Source organism: Stylophora pistillata, chromosome 7 (genome assembly GCF_964205215.1).
Source record: "Stylophora pistillata chromosome 7, jaStyPist1.2, whole genome shotgun sequence".
Lineage (NCBI taxonomy): Eukaryota > Metazoa > Cnidaria > Anthozoa > Scleractinia > Pocilloporidae > Stylophora > Stylophora pistillata.
This window is the reverse complement of record NC_142525.1, coordinates 1417983-1430851: the sequence shown is the minus strand read 5'-3', so window position 1 is coordinate 1430851 and position 12869 is coordinate 1417983. Positions and strand designations below refer to the sequence as shown.

At 42.4% G+C, this 12869-nt stretch overlaps 1 protein-coding gene across 1 annotated transcript in view; it reads left to right on the top strand.

Annotated features, from left to right (window-relative positions):
• Positions 1-12772, top strand: part of LOC111328428 (uncharacterized) — a 51800-nt gene extending 39028 nt beyond the window's left edge. The window contains exons 54-75 of the mRNA XM_088727213.1: positions 207-1102; positions 1170-1338; positions 1509-1753; positions 1950-2126; positions 2218-2482; positions 2710-3080; positions 3378-3562; positions 3934-4219; positions 5302-5559; positions 5750-5977; positions 6325-6558; positions 7097-7381; positions 7693-7920; positions 8119-8205; positions 8592-8756; positions 9000-9163; positions 9288-9450; positions 9577-9865; positions 10198-10778; positions 11334-11540; positions 11649-11806; positions 12020-12772. Coding sequence (XP_088583339.1) covers positions 207-1102; positions 1170-1338; positions 1509-1753; positions 1950-2126; positions 2218-2482; positions 2710-3080; positions 3378-3562; positions 3934-4219; positions 5302-5559; positions 5750-5977; positions 6325-6558; positions 7097-7381; positions 7693-7920; positions 8119-8205; positions 8592-8756; positions 9000-9163; positions 9288-9450; positions 9577-9865; positions 10198-10778; positions 11334-11540; positions 11649-11806; positions 12020-12347 — 5969 coding nt within the window. The 3' untranslated portion in view covers positions 12348-12772. The remainder of the gene's footprint in view (positions 1-206; positions 1103-1169; positions 1339-1508; positions 1754-1949; positions 2127-2217; positions 2483-2709; positions 3081-3377; positions 3563-3933; positions 4220-5301; positions 5560-5749; positions 5978-6324; positions 6559-7096; positions 7382-7692; positions 7921-8118; positions 8206-8591; positions 8757-8999; positions 9164-9287; positions 9451-9576; positions 9866-10197; positions 10779-11333; positions 11541-11648; positions 11807-12019) is intronic.
• Positions 12773-12869: the final 97 nt, after the last annotated feature.

Sequence of the window (12869 nt, the reverse complement as noted above, 5' to 3'; positions counted from 1 at the left end):
GGAGTGGTCATACATACTAAAAAGTGTCAGCGAAGTTCTTAGTGTTTTAAAGCCGCTGTGAAGTTAAAGCCGATATGAGAAAAATTTGAGGTTGAATAAGTGAAACTTTTAAATTAAATCGCTTGAAGGAAGCTATTGGAATTAATAAATGTTTCTGCCATTATTTACAACGAAGTTAATTAACCTTTAATATGATAAACTTTTAGGTAATGCTTATCCAGTCGGTGGCTGTCATGACGACCCAGTAACAGGTCTCCCAGTTGCCATAGAGATTGGTTCGATGATGCTGGATCCCAACTCAGGTCGCCCAGCCCCCATTGTAGCGGTCACCATTGACCCAAGGACAGGCAGTGTCATTCCCCTGGGTGGTACCCCAGGGGATTTGGACAGAGGCGATGAGATCCCACTGCTGCTCAGTGACTCGTTCACAGAGCCTCTGGCAGGAAGGCCACTGAAAGTAACTGGTGCCAGGCTTGTGGATGATGGAGAGGAGAGGGAACTGGAACCAATGGGTGGAGGCTATCAGTATGTGTTAGACGTTGGTGAACTCTATTATGAATTCCGCGTTCTAGAAGCTCTGCAGGATCTGAAAGATGCTGTGACTGGTCCAGATGAATCGGATGGCCGTCATGAGCTAAGCATGCTGGAGACTGCTCAGAAGGATCTTCAGCGGGGACGCTCCAAGGTCATGACGTATCTTTTGAGAAGTGTTCATGACATTATGCGCCGCGAGGAGCGCTGCTCTCTTTTGGCAGAGAGTGGTGGCAGCCCAGGAATGTACGAATTCTCAGCCACTGGTCAGCTGCTTCCTATACTCATAGGTACAACTATGAGGGACCCATCAGGAATGGACCTCGAGGTCCCAATCCTTGGCATCGACAAAAACCACGAGACGGACACCATTATTCCCCTAGGAGGCTCCCTGGAGGACCCTGGTGGGGAGGGGTTGGTTGCTATCATGATAGGAGAGAAGGCTGTGGATCCAGTGACTGGTTCACTGTCCACCATATGTGGCGTGAAGATGAACCAAGAGTTTGGCGTGACAGAACCTGTCACGCTTTCCTCTAGTACACACAGAAAGCGGCGCCCGCCCCCTGGTTCGGTAAGTCTTCATTGTCTGTGGATAGTGTTTTAAATGAGCACATCTAACCTTTGATACCTTTTTGTAGGTGGCTCTTCTTGAAGAGGAACTCGCTGGCCGGCGCAGTTTTTGGCGTCGTCAGCGACACCGTGAAGCTGAGCTCACGGAAGTGGAGTCCAATCTTTGCCGCCAGCTGCTGGAAGATGAACACGTGACAGCTCATCGTGTGCAGGAACAACTGGAAAACATTCAGGAAGGTAAGTAAAAAAGTTGATTCACTGAAAGCACAAACCTCCTTGTTTCGGAGGTGACAATTATCAATACTTAGATAATCTATATCGTGGAACTGTTTTTAATGATTATCGTGGTGAGATAACTGTTCGGAATCAGGTGTCATCGCTTACGATTATTTACTTTGTTTCCGTAGAAACCGTGACCTTGGCTGATGCGGCACGCCGTGAAGTGCAGCGACGTAGCGAAGCTTCAGTCGACCACGCTGCTGGTTTGCCGCCAGATGTTGTGGCTGTGCTGACAATGTTTGACGCTTTGGAAAGACAAAAGGAAGACGGACACAACAATGCTCACAAACGCTTTGCTGACGCAATCAACCGCTTCTTTGATAAATTGCGAACCGAAGAGACGAAGTATAACAACAGAATGGAAGAACTTCAGGTACGGAAAATCACAAATATTCTAAAGGAAATCAGAAATGCTTAAAGTGAATCCATTACTGACATCTCACCTCAGATTAATGATTCCTTTTATTTCTCTCTGGTTCATCTCATCTCTTGTCATCTTTCCACATCTGTAATTTTTCCTCTCATCTCTTTTTATCTTATTTAATTTCTTTTCTTTTCATTTTTACCAGGGTGCATTAAATCCCGAAGCAGAAGCTGCCGTGACTGATCGCTTCCAGCAAGCAAAGGCCAGGTTACGTGGCGAACTAAAAGATCAGCTCCAGAGCCGCACGGAACAGCTGGACGAGGAGCACTCGGGACTAGAATACGTCAGGAATAAAGCCGAGATTTCTGCATTGGAAGCCAAGGTTACTCACGCTGTTTACTAAAACTAATTCAATTGCCAGTTGTGTCGTTTTAACTCGGTAATTTTCAACTTGTACTTATTTCATATTCTAGCTTGTCTTGACGGGAGGTGCAATCATCGCGGGCGAATACGAAGTCACACTGCAGGGAATATACGGAGATGATCTTCCGCTACCCGAAGCCAATCGGGAGCTTTTGCCTCTTCTTCAGCGCCTCATCCGCCTTTTACAGGAGGGCATGCCAGTGTTGATGAACTCCGCTGGTCAAGTTGTTGGAGGCGGATATTCTGTACTCGGTGGCGGCGCTAAATTTGACGTCATCAACTCAAGTACTGTGTTGGAACGAGGCACTAGCGTTGGTATGTGAACAAATCACAATTCTTACCAGTTGCCAAACAAAAGCAATTTACAATCCATGTTTGTTATCCATGTGGTATTTCCTCAGTCTTGTCTGTGTTTGTCTTCATGGTCTAATTTCTGGGATCTGTACTTATGTACTTCGAGCAAAATTTTGTTTTGTTATGATATTTAGGCACCTTATCGAAGATTTCTTAATTTTTGATGAATAATTCTCTATTTTCCTCAGCTCCAACTGTGGTGATAAGCCAGCCTGGTGTCGCTTCTGAACAAACTCAAAAAGCTGCTGGTATTACTCTAGCCCCAGGCCTCCAGCGTCAGTCAAGCGCTGTCTTCTCGACAGGGGAAATTCTCTCAACAGTAGAAGTTGATCAAATGGGGCAAAAATACAGCAGCGAAGCAATGAATATTGCGGAGATCGCCGCATCAGGTGGCTTGACAGAGGCAAAGAGAAAGGAAATCAGCAAGAACCTGATGGAAAAACACACTCTGGAATGTGCTCAGTTAGAGAATGAACTTCGCTCAAACGAAATCAAAATCATCTCTGAGGTTATAACTTCGTATGAAGAGAAGAAAGGCAAGGCCGTGACTGAGTTACAGGTAAAAGGTCGTTGTAGAATTATATCGCTGAATAGATTTTTTAGTATCGGTTAGAAAATAGAAAATAACAGAGAGCGGTTGGTTTATACCAGGATCTTTCGTACCCTGCAAAATAGGCGAGTCAGTCGAGTGTGCGTAGGACACGAAGAGCGAGTCACAGGCGAGAGGAGGACGCGGAACACTGCGTGCCCCGCCTCGCATTGGCTGAATACGCATAAAAAGGCCAAAACTGCAGGCTGGTATTTTATCACTTGGCCAGTACAAGACTTGAACGTGTTTGCTTTTGACCAATTTCAGGGAGAACTTAGGGAAAAACTACGACGGGCACAAAGCGAAGAAGAGAAAGAAGCTCTCGTACGGGAATACTCAGAAAAAATGAGTAAGGTACAGGAAGATATTGAACAACAGAAACAGAGGAAACTGAGGGACGTTAGAAAACTTTTGAAAGAAGAGCGAGTACGACGCAAGAAAGAGCTTTACAAGTATGTACTACAATCATTTGTTGTTTCTCTCTTGGTTTTCCGTCAAGTAACAACTTAGTCATAGCTTTAGCAAGAGAAAGTTAGGAGACCAATATTTTCTCTTGATTATCAAGCAGTGCAGGAGGTCGTTCAGTGCCATGTGAGTCTGTTGTTAATAAACTATTTTATCGTGACTATGGTTCATTTTTTCCTTTACTGTTTGCCCATTTCTGTAGTGGGGGCACAAACCGTCTGATGTACACATAAATTTCAATACCATACATACCTAGTCCTCAGCGGTTTTCAGAGCAGCCACCTACAACATTTCATTCAATATGTCAAGTGTCATGTTCTCTTCTCATAGAAGATTAAATCTTCGTTTTTGTTCGTAGTCGTCATAAGGAAGAAGCTCGCATTGCTGGGGTTATTGACGTCATCGATCTTGATCTCCCGGATGAGGATGAGCTGGAGAGAGGTCTGATCTTATTGGCTCAGCAGCAAGAGAAGCTATTGGCTGAACTGGCACTTGCCTACGAACAAGAAAGTGAACGTGAACGAGAGGAGATGGAGTCCGGCAGACGAGCGGAATTTGATAAGGAGATGGAAGCACGAGTGAAATCCATGAATTTATCACTTGCTCCAGAAGAGATCGAGGAAGCTTTTGAAGAAGTGCGAGAGGTAAGAAATTTGAGTTTCATGTGTAACACACGATATAGAGTGTATTTAGATTAATCCTTTTACCATAATTGCCAGTAATGTCGCGATCTGATTGGTCAATTTGCTGTTGTCGATAAGAGTGCAGACAACGCTGCTCGCGTCAGCGTGTCACTCTGTGTCACGCACTAAAAGAACCGTTTTATTTGACGTTGATATTGTGATAAAATAAAAATCGACTGTGGTTTTAGCGTGGTCTGTATTCTTATCGACAACGATATTCGTCATCACAGTGGTCAAAAATTGTTGTCGATAAGAATATAAACAAAGCTGAACCACTGTCCATTTGCTAAGTAAATGAACAGATTATTAATCGTTTATCGCTAGATTGATTAGACAAAGTAAGGGAAGTTGAATCCCCATCCGGATCGACATACTCCTCCCCTCCATATACCTGACGGAAGCTTCACAATTTAGACTCGCAAAGAACTATGCCACTGACTAGGTAACCGCACATAACGGGCATTATAACATAACCAAAGTAAAGCGCGCGCTCTGATTGGTCAATTTAGCGTCCCCCATTTGCCCATGGGTGTACGCTGCTGACGTGAGCAAATGCAAAGACTATTTTTCCGCCCGCGCTTGTTTTTTCTGGTCACGTAAGATTTGTTAAATAAAAGGGAACTCTTTAGCTACAATGTATCAATGTTATGTTATAAAACAAATGGTAAACACCACACCGTACACTATTGAGTTATGGATGCACTTGGGAGGTTTGCTAAGCACTCAAGAAGCTAGAGTCGCTCTCAGCTATCGCCTCGAGCGACTCTTACGCTTCTTTCGTGCTTAGCAACCTCCCGCATGCATCCATAACTCAATAGTGTACGCTGTGGTGTTTACCATTTGTTAATTGTAGCTACTGCTAAGGTCAGCAATTTTACAAGCGCCCTCACTGGCGCAGGAGACTTGAATATGGAAAAATAGATTTTTAGTTACAGAAATGTATCAAATGTCATAAGACTTTGGAGTGCTGTTTGTAAGTTACGCCTCTACTTAGATTACAACTGAGAAGAAAACTAACATATTTGAATGTTATTACGCACTAGCTTCACTCGCGAGCTGCTTCTAGGAGAGTCAACATGAAAGAAAAGATGAAAGAACGAAAAGATCGTAAACGTTCCAAGAGGACTGAGGAGGAACTTAAAGAAGAGCTCAAACATGTGGCACCTGGGTCCCCTGAGGAAGCAGAGATCCTGGAAGCCCTGCGGAAACGAGAGAATGCAGACGTATTGAGAGAACAAGGCGCTCTGATAGCAGTTTTGGCCGAGGTGGAGGCTGAACAAGAAGACAAGAAACGAAAACAGGTTTGAACTTGTTGAATGCCTCACTTGCCAACCGATTTGCGCGTCATTGGTGTCTGTTCTCTTTCTTCTTTCCAATGATTTCTCCCAGCTGTCGCCCATTATGCGTGAACTCGCTCACTTCGCTTTTAAATGTCACGTTGAATATGTTACATGCTTATCTGATTTGTTGGTCTGTCATCTTAATCATAAGGTTGTGCAAGACCTATTGAAGGGAACTAAAATGTCTGAAGAAGAACAGCAACAAATAGTGGAGAGGTACATGGTGGAAGCTGAAGAGATGAGAGAGCGATACAACGATCTACAGAGACATAGCCGGGCTGTTCTGGCCGCTAAACTGGCTGCACGAAGACGTCAGAAGGAACAAATGAACAAGGAAACTGCTATGAAGAAAGAACTGAAAGAAATGAGCAAGAAACAGGTAATCAGAATGAAAAATCTGACATTTATATTTGTGAACCCCGTGTTCCAGAGTTTTATTAAGTGTAAGAAACAGTATCTTCCCTGCTATAACAATGAAACAGCGAGCGTGAACTGGAAGGACTTGTGAGAAGTGTTTTTGTTTATTTTGATATGAAATGATACAAAAATGTTGTATTGGGAAGTTCAAGAATTGAAGAAGTAATATCAAATGAAATACCTAACCCGGAAAACTCGAAGATGGAAAGAAAGCTTTTATGAAAACTGGCGCCTTTATCCCTTTCTCTGATTTGTTATCGTAAGAAGAACAAGGGAAAATTCTATTCATTGGAACCTCTTTCCCTATAGGCTAAATTATCCGGGGACGATGCCGCTGTGCAAGTGCTGGAGGCAGCGGAGGCTCAGGTAGCTGGTGACCTTAGTCAAGAGCTGGAGAAACTTGCTGATAAACAAATCGAAGAACAAACTGCTCTGGAAGTAAAGCAGGCTGAAGAGTTGATCAACATGGAGAAAGAACTGCAAGCTGCACAACAGGATGCAGGGAATCAAGTCGCAGATCAGATTGAAGAACAGAAACAGAAGGTATACAATTCCTCGATCAATCGATCCACCCTTTATTCTGTAAACCCTTCATTCGCAGTGTTGTCTTTCAAACGCCAGCGTTAGTGTTAGCGCCCAGGACTCTGCATCTAGAGCTCCGTGGACAAGTCCTGACCGAGTTACTGTGTTGTGTTCTTGGGCGAGACGCTTATCTCGCACGTTACCTCTCTCCGTCCAGCAGTATAATTTGGTACCAGTGAACCGTCAGGGAAGCCTGGCCAAGAACAAGAGGGGGTGGGGTAGGGAGGCTGTGATACTATAGCACCCCATCTAGCAGGGCAAGACTCGCTGAACCCCCTTTCCCCCCTCCTGCAAACCGCTGACAGATCTTAAAGTCTGCTAGTCCACCACATCAAAGGTTATGTACTACTGTTTCTTGAAGTCTAAGGGTGACAGGAGATCATTTGACGATATTCTTGTAATTTCAATTGAACATCATTCTTCGTATTTACCTTTAGCAGGGTGGAAATATTAGTTAAACTTGTTTTAATACATGCCATGCCAATCTGTATATTTACAGCTACTTGAAGCCAAAAAGGAGACTTTCGCGAAAGAGATGTCACGCAAGCGTAACGAACTATCAAAGGACCAGGCTGATATGTTACTGGAGCAACACAAGCAAGAGCTGGAGATGTTGTCACGCAGCATGGATGTGGAGAAACAGCGGCAGATGAACTCGCTCAGTGACAAGATTGCTGAGCGAAAGAGACGCAAAGCTGCTGCCTTGGAACAAAAACACCAGGCTGAAATGGCAAAGACACTGATAAACCAGCAAAGTGAAAGGCAACGAGTTCAAGAGGATAAGGTGTGTGAATATTTTCTTGTTCTGTTCATGACTTAAACAGAGCCCTGCCGCGCTACATAGCAGTAAGGAACATGTTGCAAGGTAGCGTAAAATTTAAAAGCAGTTACAGGAATCAGACTTTTCATTCAAAACATAAGGCGAAACTAAGCAAATGTATTACTGGAGAAACGTTTTGCTGAGATGATAAGCAATTACAAGCGTCCGGCTGTACGAAACAGAACGAGTTGCACGTATTCCTCCTACGCATGCAAGTTCTGCATTTTTAAAGAACGGTAGAACAGTTTTTTAAAATAGTTATTTACTTTCTTTAGATTCGTGACGCCCAGAAGACAGCATTGGCAGATACGGTACAAAATCTGGACAGTGAACGGGCTGGAAACACAATATACCAAGTGTTGCAACAAAGACACATACAAGAAAGAGTACAACTTGAAGAACAGTTTAATAGAGAGATCGACGCTGCCAAGGCAGAAGCGCGGGCTCGCATGGCTGAAACACGCCAAACAGAGAGAGAAGAACTAATAGCAGACCAAGAGAAGGTAAAACATGGTTCAAAATAATGGCTGGACATTTTACCGGCTGATATTTCAAGTCTTTGGCACCGAAAAGCCTTCCACGTTTAAAATCCTCTAAAGGCTTGGTAACTTCAAAAATATCCTGTTTAATTTGATTTAATGTTCTTTCTACTGTCATATAATATTTTCTTTTAATACTTTATTACATGGTTTCACCTTCAGGAATTAATGGAGTTGATTTCCAAGTCAAACTCGATGAGCACAGCTGAACTTTCTCAGTTGAAAGCGGAGTTGAAATTAAAACAGAAGGTAAAGCGCAGTTTGATTTTGCTGATAATTTGACATTTATCTTCTTTTAATCGGCTTTATAAATCCTCTCCCATTGTATTTAAGATGTTTCTTTCTTACTAGTCACATTATGCAGTGTTATCCAAAAGGTCCACATTATACTATATTAGCTACTTATGTTAATTGCAAAACGTTTCGTCCATGAGTTGTTTTATAGTACGATAAATTCGCTGAAAGAATTACTGGAATAAAAGTAAATTTATTTCGTGTATTTAGTGGAATGGACCTCCAATTATGAAATTTCCCATCTCCTCGAGTTTTGCACATCATGCGAAATTTCATCATCGATTTGATAATCAGGCGTTATTTTTGTGTATTTTATCCACTAATGTCTGCTCTTCCTGCAGAAACAACTGGCACAGTTCGACGCAGAGACACAAGAGAAAGTCGCACAGGCCGAACTAGATACCCTGCCCTCTCTTGACGTGAAACATGCTCATGCCAGGTTGGAACTTAGAGAAAGACAACTGCTAGAGCTCGCGGGCACAATGAGTGAGCTATCTTCAGAAGAGGTGCGCCATCGTTCTTGCAACTTGTTAAACTAATAAGAACATGTCAAACTAGCTGTTCTGTTACTTGTTTCACACAGGCGTTTTATCTTGAAGCACAAGTAGGCTTAATTAATGCTCATCATGCACTACAATATCGTCCAGAAATCCAGACGTCATGTTAAACCACTTTCCCCGTGAGAATTTGAATAAGCTGAAGTGCTTTGTAATAAGTGAACTGAACGGTGACTATTTTGTGTCTTTAAGGAACTCATCAACAACTACAACGAAGAAGCCGAACGCGCTTCACAGGCAGCCAAAGAATACCGAGAACAAACTATGTTTGAAATGGCCGAGAAAATCGACAAGATAAAGGCGGAAAGACAACAGCAGAGTGATGAACAGAAAAGAAAGATGGATGACGAAATAAAGTAAGGAGAAGCGCTTCTGTAAAATAACTTGTAATTTTTTTTGTTGTTTCATCGTGCAAGGATAATTCCAACCATAAAAACTCATTACTTTGAAAGTAATTTCGTCTTTGTAATTATCCTCCAGGCGTCTTGAAGCTGAGCTAGAGAAAGAGCGAGAACGAGAGGAACTGAGGCTAGCAGAGCGGGAGGCCGAGCGTGCTGCAAAGAGAGCGAAAGCAGCACAGGAGAGTGAAGCTGCTAAAGAACTGGCCATGGCTCAACGAGGAATGACCGAGGAACAAAAAGAGGTAAGCGGGAAGAGACCCTCTTTAACTATCTGTCTACCTGCCCGCCCGCCCTTCCTTACGTGACAAGCTTTTCTGCTTATTTATTCATTTTGATGGCGATTGATTTTAGCGCAATTTGTTATTCAGAAACTAATGAAAGAACACGCGGCCAACATGGCTAAATTTGAAGAAAACCTTAAAAAAGAACAAGAGAGAACGAAAGCTTCGCTTCGCGAGAAACTTGAAGCCAGGCGAAAGAAGAAAAAAGATGCAGAGATGCAGAAAATTAAAGCGGCTGCAAAGATTGAGACAGAGGCTGCTGAAAAGAAAGAGAGACAAGAAATGACCGAGCTACAGAAACAAGAGGCGGAGCGGCTGAAGGCAAGCACCCCAACTACACCCTTGGCTCCATCAGAGACACGAGAGGGAAGCACAGGTAACATTTAGTAATGTGGTAGTGTCTTTAGTTGTCATTATGAATCCGGTGTCAATCGGCGAGATACAGGTAACCTACATTTCTGGTAGTGTACCGCAGCTTTGATTGTTGTCCGGATGTAAGACTCATCATCAAAACGAGGTCGAGATGTAAGACTCATCATCAAGACGAGGTCGAGTTTCACTTCGACTTAATGGAAACTTTAGTTATCGCTGATTACATACATCTTTATTACAAGCGTTTTGGCGGTGCGAAACTCTAACAGGGTGAATGTCTTTATTTTTCGAATTCCAATTAATTGTCTCTTTTTTTTCCTTCTCTCTTATTTACAGAAGACCTAACCACCACTGAAAGTCTGCTTATGTCATCAGCAGATGGTCAGCCTGTTATAACCGCTGGACTGCCTGCGGGCGTTTCAGAGCAAGACTGGGTTTCGATGCTGATTGGTTCACCAATATTCGACAGCGTCGATGAAATTGAAAATATGCTGAAAAATAACATCGGTGAGGGAGGAGTAGCTGGGGCTAAAGGCGGACGACCGTATATCGACATCAAAGACGCGCAATGGTTGTGTCGAGGTGATTTGGTCCCAGTGGATATTAATGACCTCAGTCCTGCTAACTTTGTGGTGTATCGCTTTGGAGTCTTCATTACACAGATGTTACACAAAGCAATGGACGCACCTGAAGTTACTTTACTGCTCGCATCCAATTTGCCCCAAAATAACTACGAAAGGAATGCCTTCCGAAACTCCTTCTTCTATGAGCATGCGCGGCGGGTGTTGTTCGTGAGGCAGGAGCGGATGGAGTCTGTCGGAGATTTCCTGGTTGTGATCATGCACTGTCTGGCGCACATCAAGATTGAAGATCTTGTGGATGATCAGAACCCACTCTTTCTCAGGGAATTCTATAAGGTACTTTTTTGGCTTCTTATGATTGTAAAATTTGTAGTAGTAACTAGTTATCATGCCAGCCAAAAAAAAATCAAAGATACACAATTTCTTTTTGTGCTCATGCAATTAGTCCAAACATAGCACTAGAAGACTTCTTTTGATGAGTGAGTTTAAGATTATTAGAAAGCTATTAGACATCGTATGAAATCTGTAAAAAATTTATGATAAATGTATGGTACATTTTACCTTCAATAACTATGATGACGGTAAAAAGTGGTATATGAATTCCTCTAGGAATTCTGTAAGGTGCTAAGTTTCTTGTGGCAGCAACAAGAGAGATGATCTTAACTAACGAACCAAAGTTAACCACTTGTCAATTTTAAGCACTTAATATGAGCTGTAATTTCTTCACTCATAAACCGTGTGGACGATGGCATTCATTTTCCTCCACAAATGAACATTTTTTTTTTCAGTTCATATCGTCCCTTTGTCTCCTTTCTCAGTGGTAGTATTGTAGTGCCGGGCACCCGTTCTTCATGTCGGGTTTGTTAATCGTTTTTTTTTTTAAATTCTCAGGCCTTCCGTCTTTGTTGTCAAGACCTGTTCTTTGCACGGTCTCGCAATACACCGACCGCCCAGGGCCTAGCGGGGACTAGGTCTAGTCCCAATCCCCTGGAGACGGCATTTAAGACTACGAGATCCATGACCGAGCGAGTGAATGTGGTTGGAGAACTGGTGGACATCAAAGTGTCGAGCCCAGTCGATGCGGATTTCTCTGTGCAGGTAAGCAGCGAAAAGACAATTGCGAGGGTATTGCCAGCTTAGTCTGATAATTCTTTCGACTAATGTTTTTATTTCGCCAATAACGACTTGCCTTAAATTTTCTCTCAGGGAATAACAGAGCGTCTGGCGCGTAAGAACGCTTTCCTGACCCGTGCCAAACTAAAGGAGTACCTCTCATCTGCGCATGCTCCATCGTCAAGGAAAGAAGAATTCGCCATGACGAGGCTGAAAGAACTTAGAGGAGAGAAAACCGAGGACGAACAAAGGTGAGTTGTTACAGTTCAAGCTTTTGTGTACTGTGAGGAGAATTGAAAACAAGTGGGTAATCGTTCTCAAGTATCGGTTATTAAAGAGTGAACAAAAACAAAATGAATAAGTGCTCTATGGCACTTCAAGTTGGTGAAAAAGGAAAACCAAAAGCGCATGTTGTGACATTTAAAGGCATTATGTTAAAACCCTTTTTCTTTACTTAACTTAAGACCGAAGTCCCGACCTCTTGGTGTCAAAACCGGATTAAAATCCCCAAAAGAACTTCTTCAACGGCAAATAAACAACCTGGAAGGAAAAGTAGACACTCTAAACACTGAACTGGCCCAAGTCATGAAAACGGAGTCGGAACTGAACACTGCTGTCAATCAAATGGAGGAGGATAACAACGTACCTGAGGAGAGATTGTCAGCCGTCACTCAGCAGCTGACAAATGCTGAACTACATAAGAACAACCTCTTGAAGAAAGTCGATTATCTGGAGGACGAGATCAAGAGGAAAACTAAGGAACTTAACGCTTTGAATAGTCAGCACATGTAGTGATTTTTTAGCAATCTTTCCATTGATCAACGAACCGTACATAATCTTGGTACAAAAATAGAATTACTTCAGCGTGATGAAAATTTTGATCGCATCAAACAATGTATTTATTACAATGAAACATATCAGTGTTCTATATTTATAGTTTAACACTTCACTTTAGGACAAAAGAACTGTTTACTGCGGTATTTTCATTGTAGGTGATAATCAATAAGTTTCGTGAAGTATAGGACCACAGGCTCCCATAGAATTTTATGAAGAAACAAATAGAGCTTGCAATGTAGGGCTTCTGTTTTCGTTTACAAAATAGATTTGATTTTTTATAGACGTTTTATTTATTTATTTAAGGCGCTTTGATGATTGATGATAATTCTATTTTTGTAAAGCTTTGTTATTTGTAATAAACTCGATATTTGAAACTTAAACACAGCAGTTACCTCATCATGCTCCATCTAACGCGACATTAAAATAGTACGTGAATTTTTCTCATGAGCTACAACTAATTGCAATTGATTAAACTGT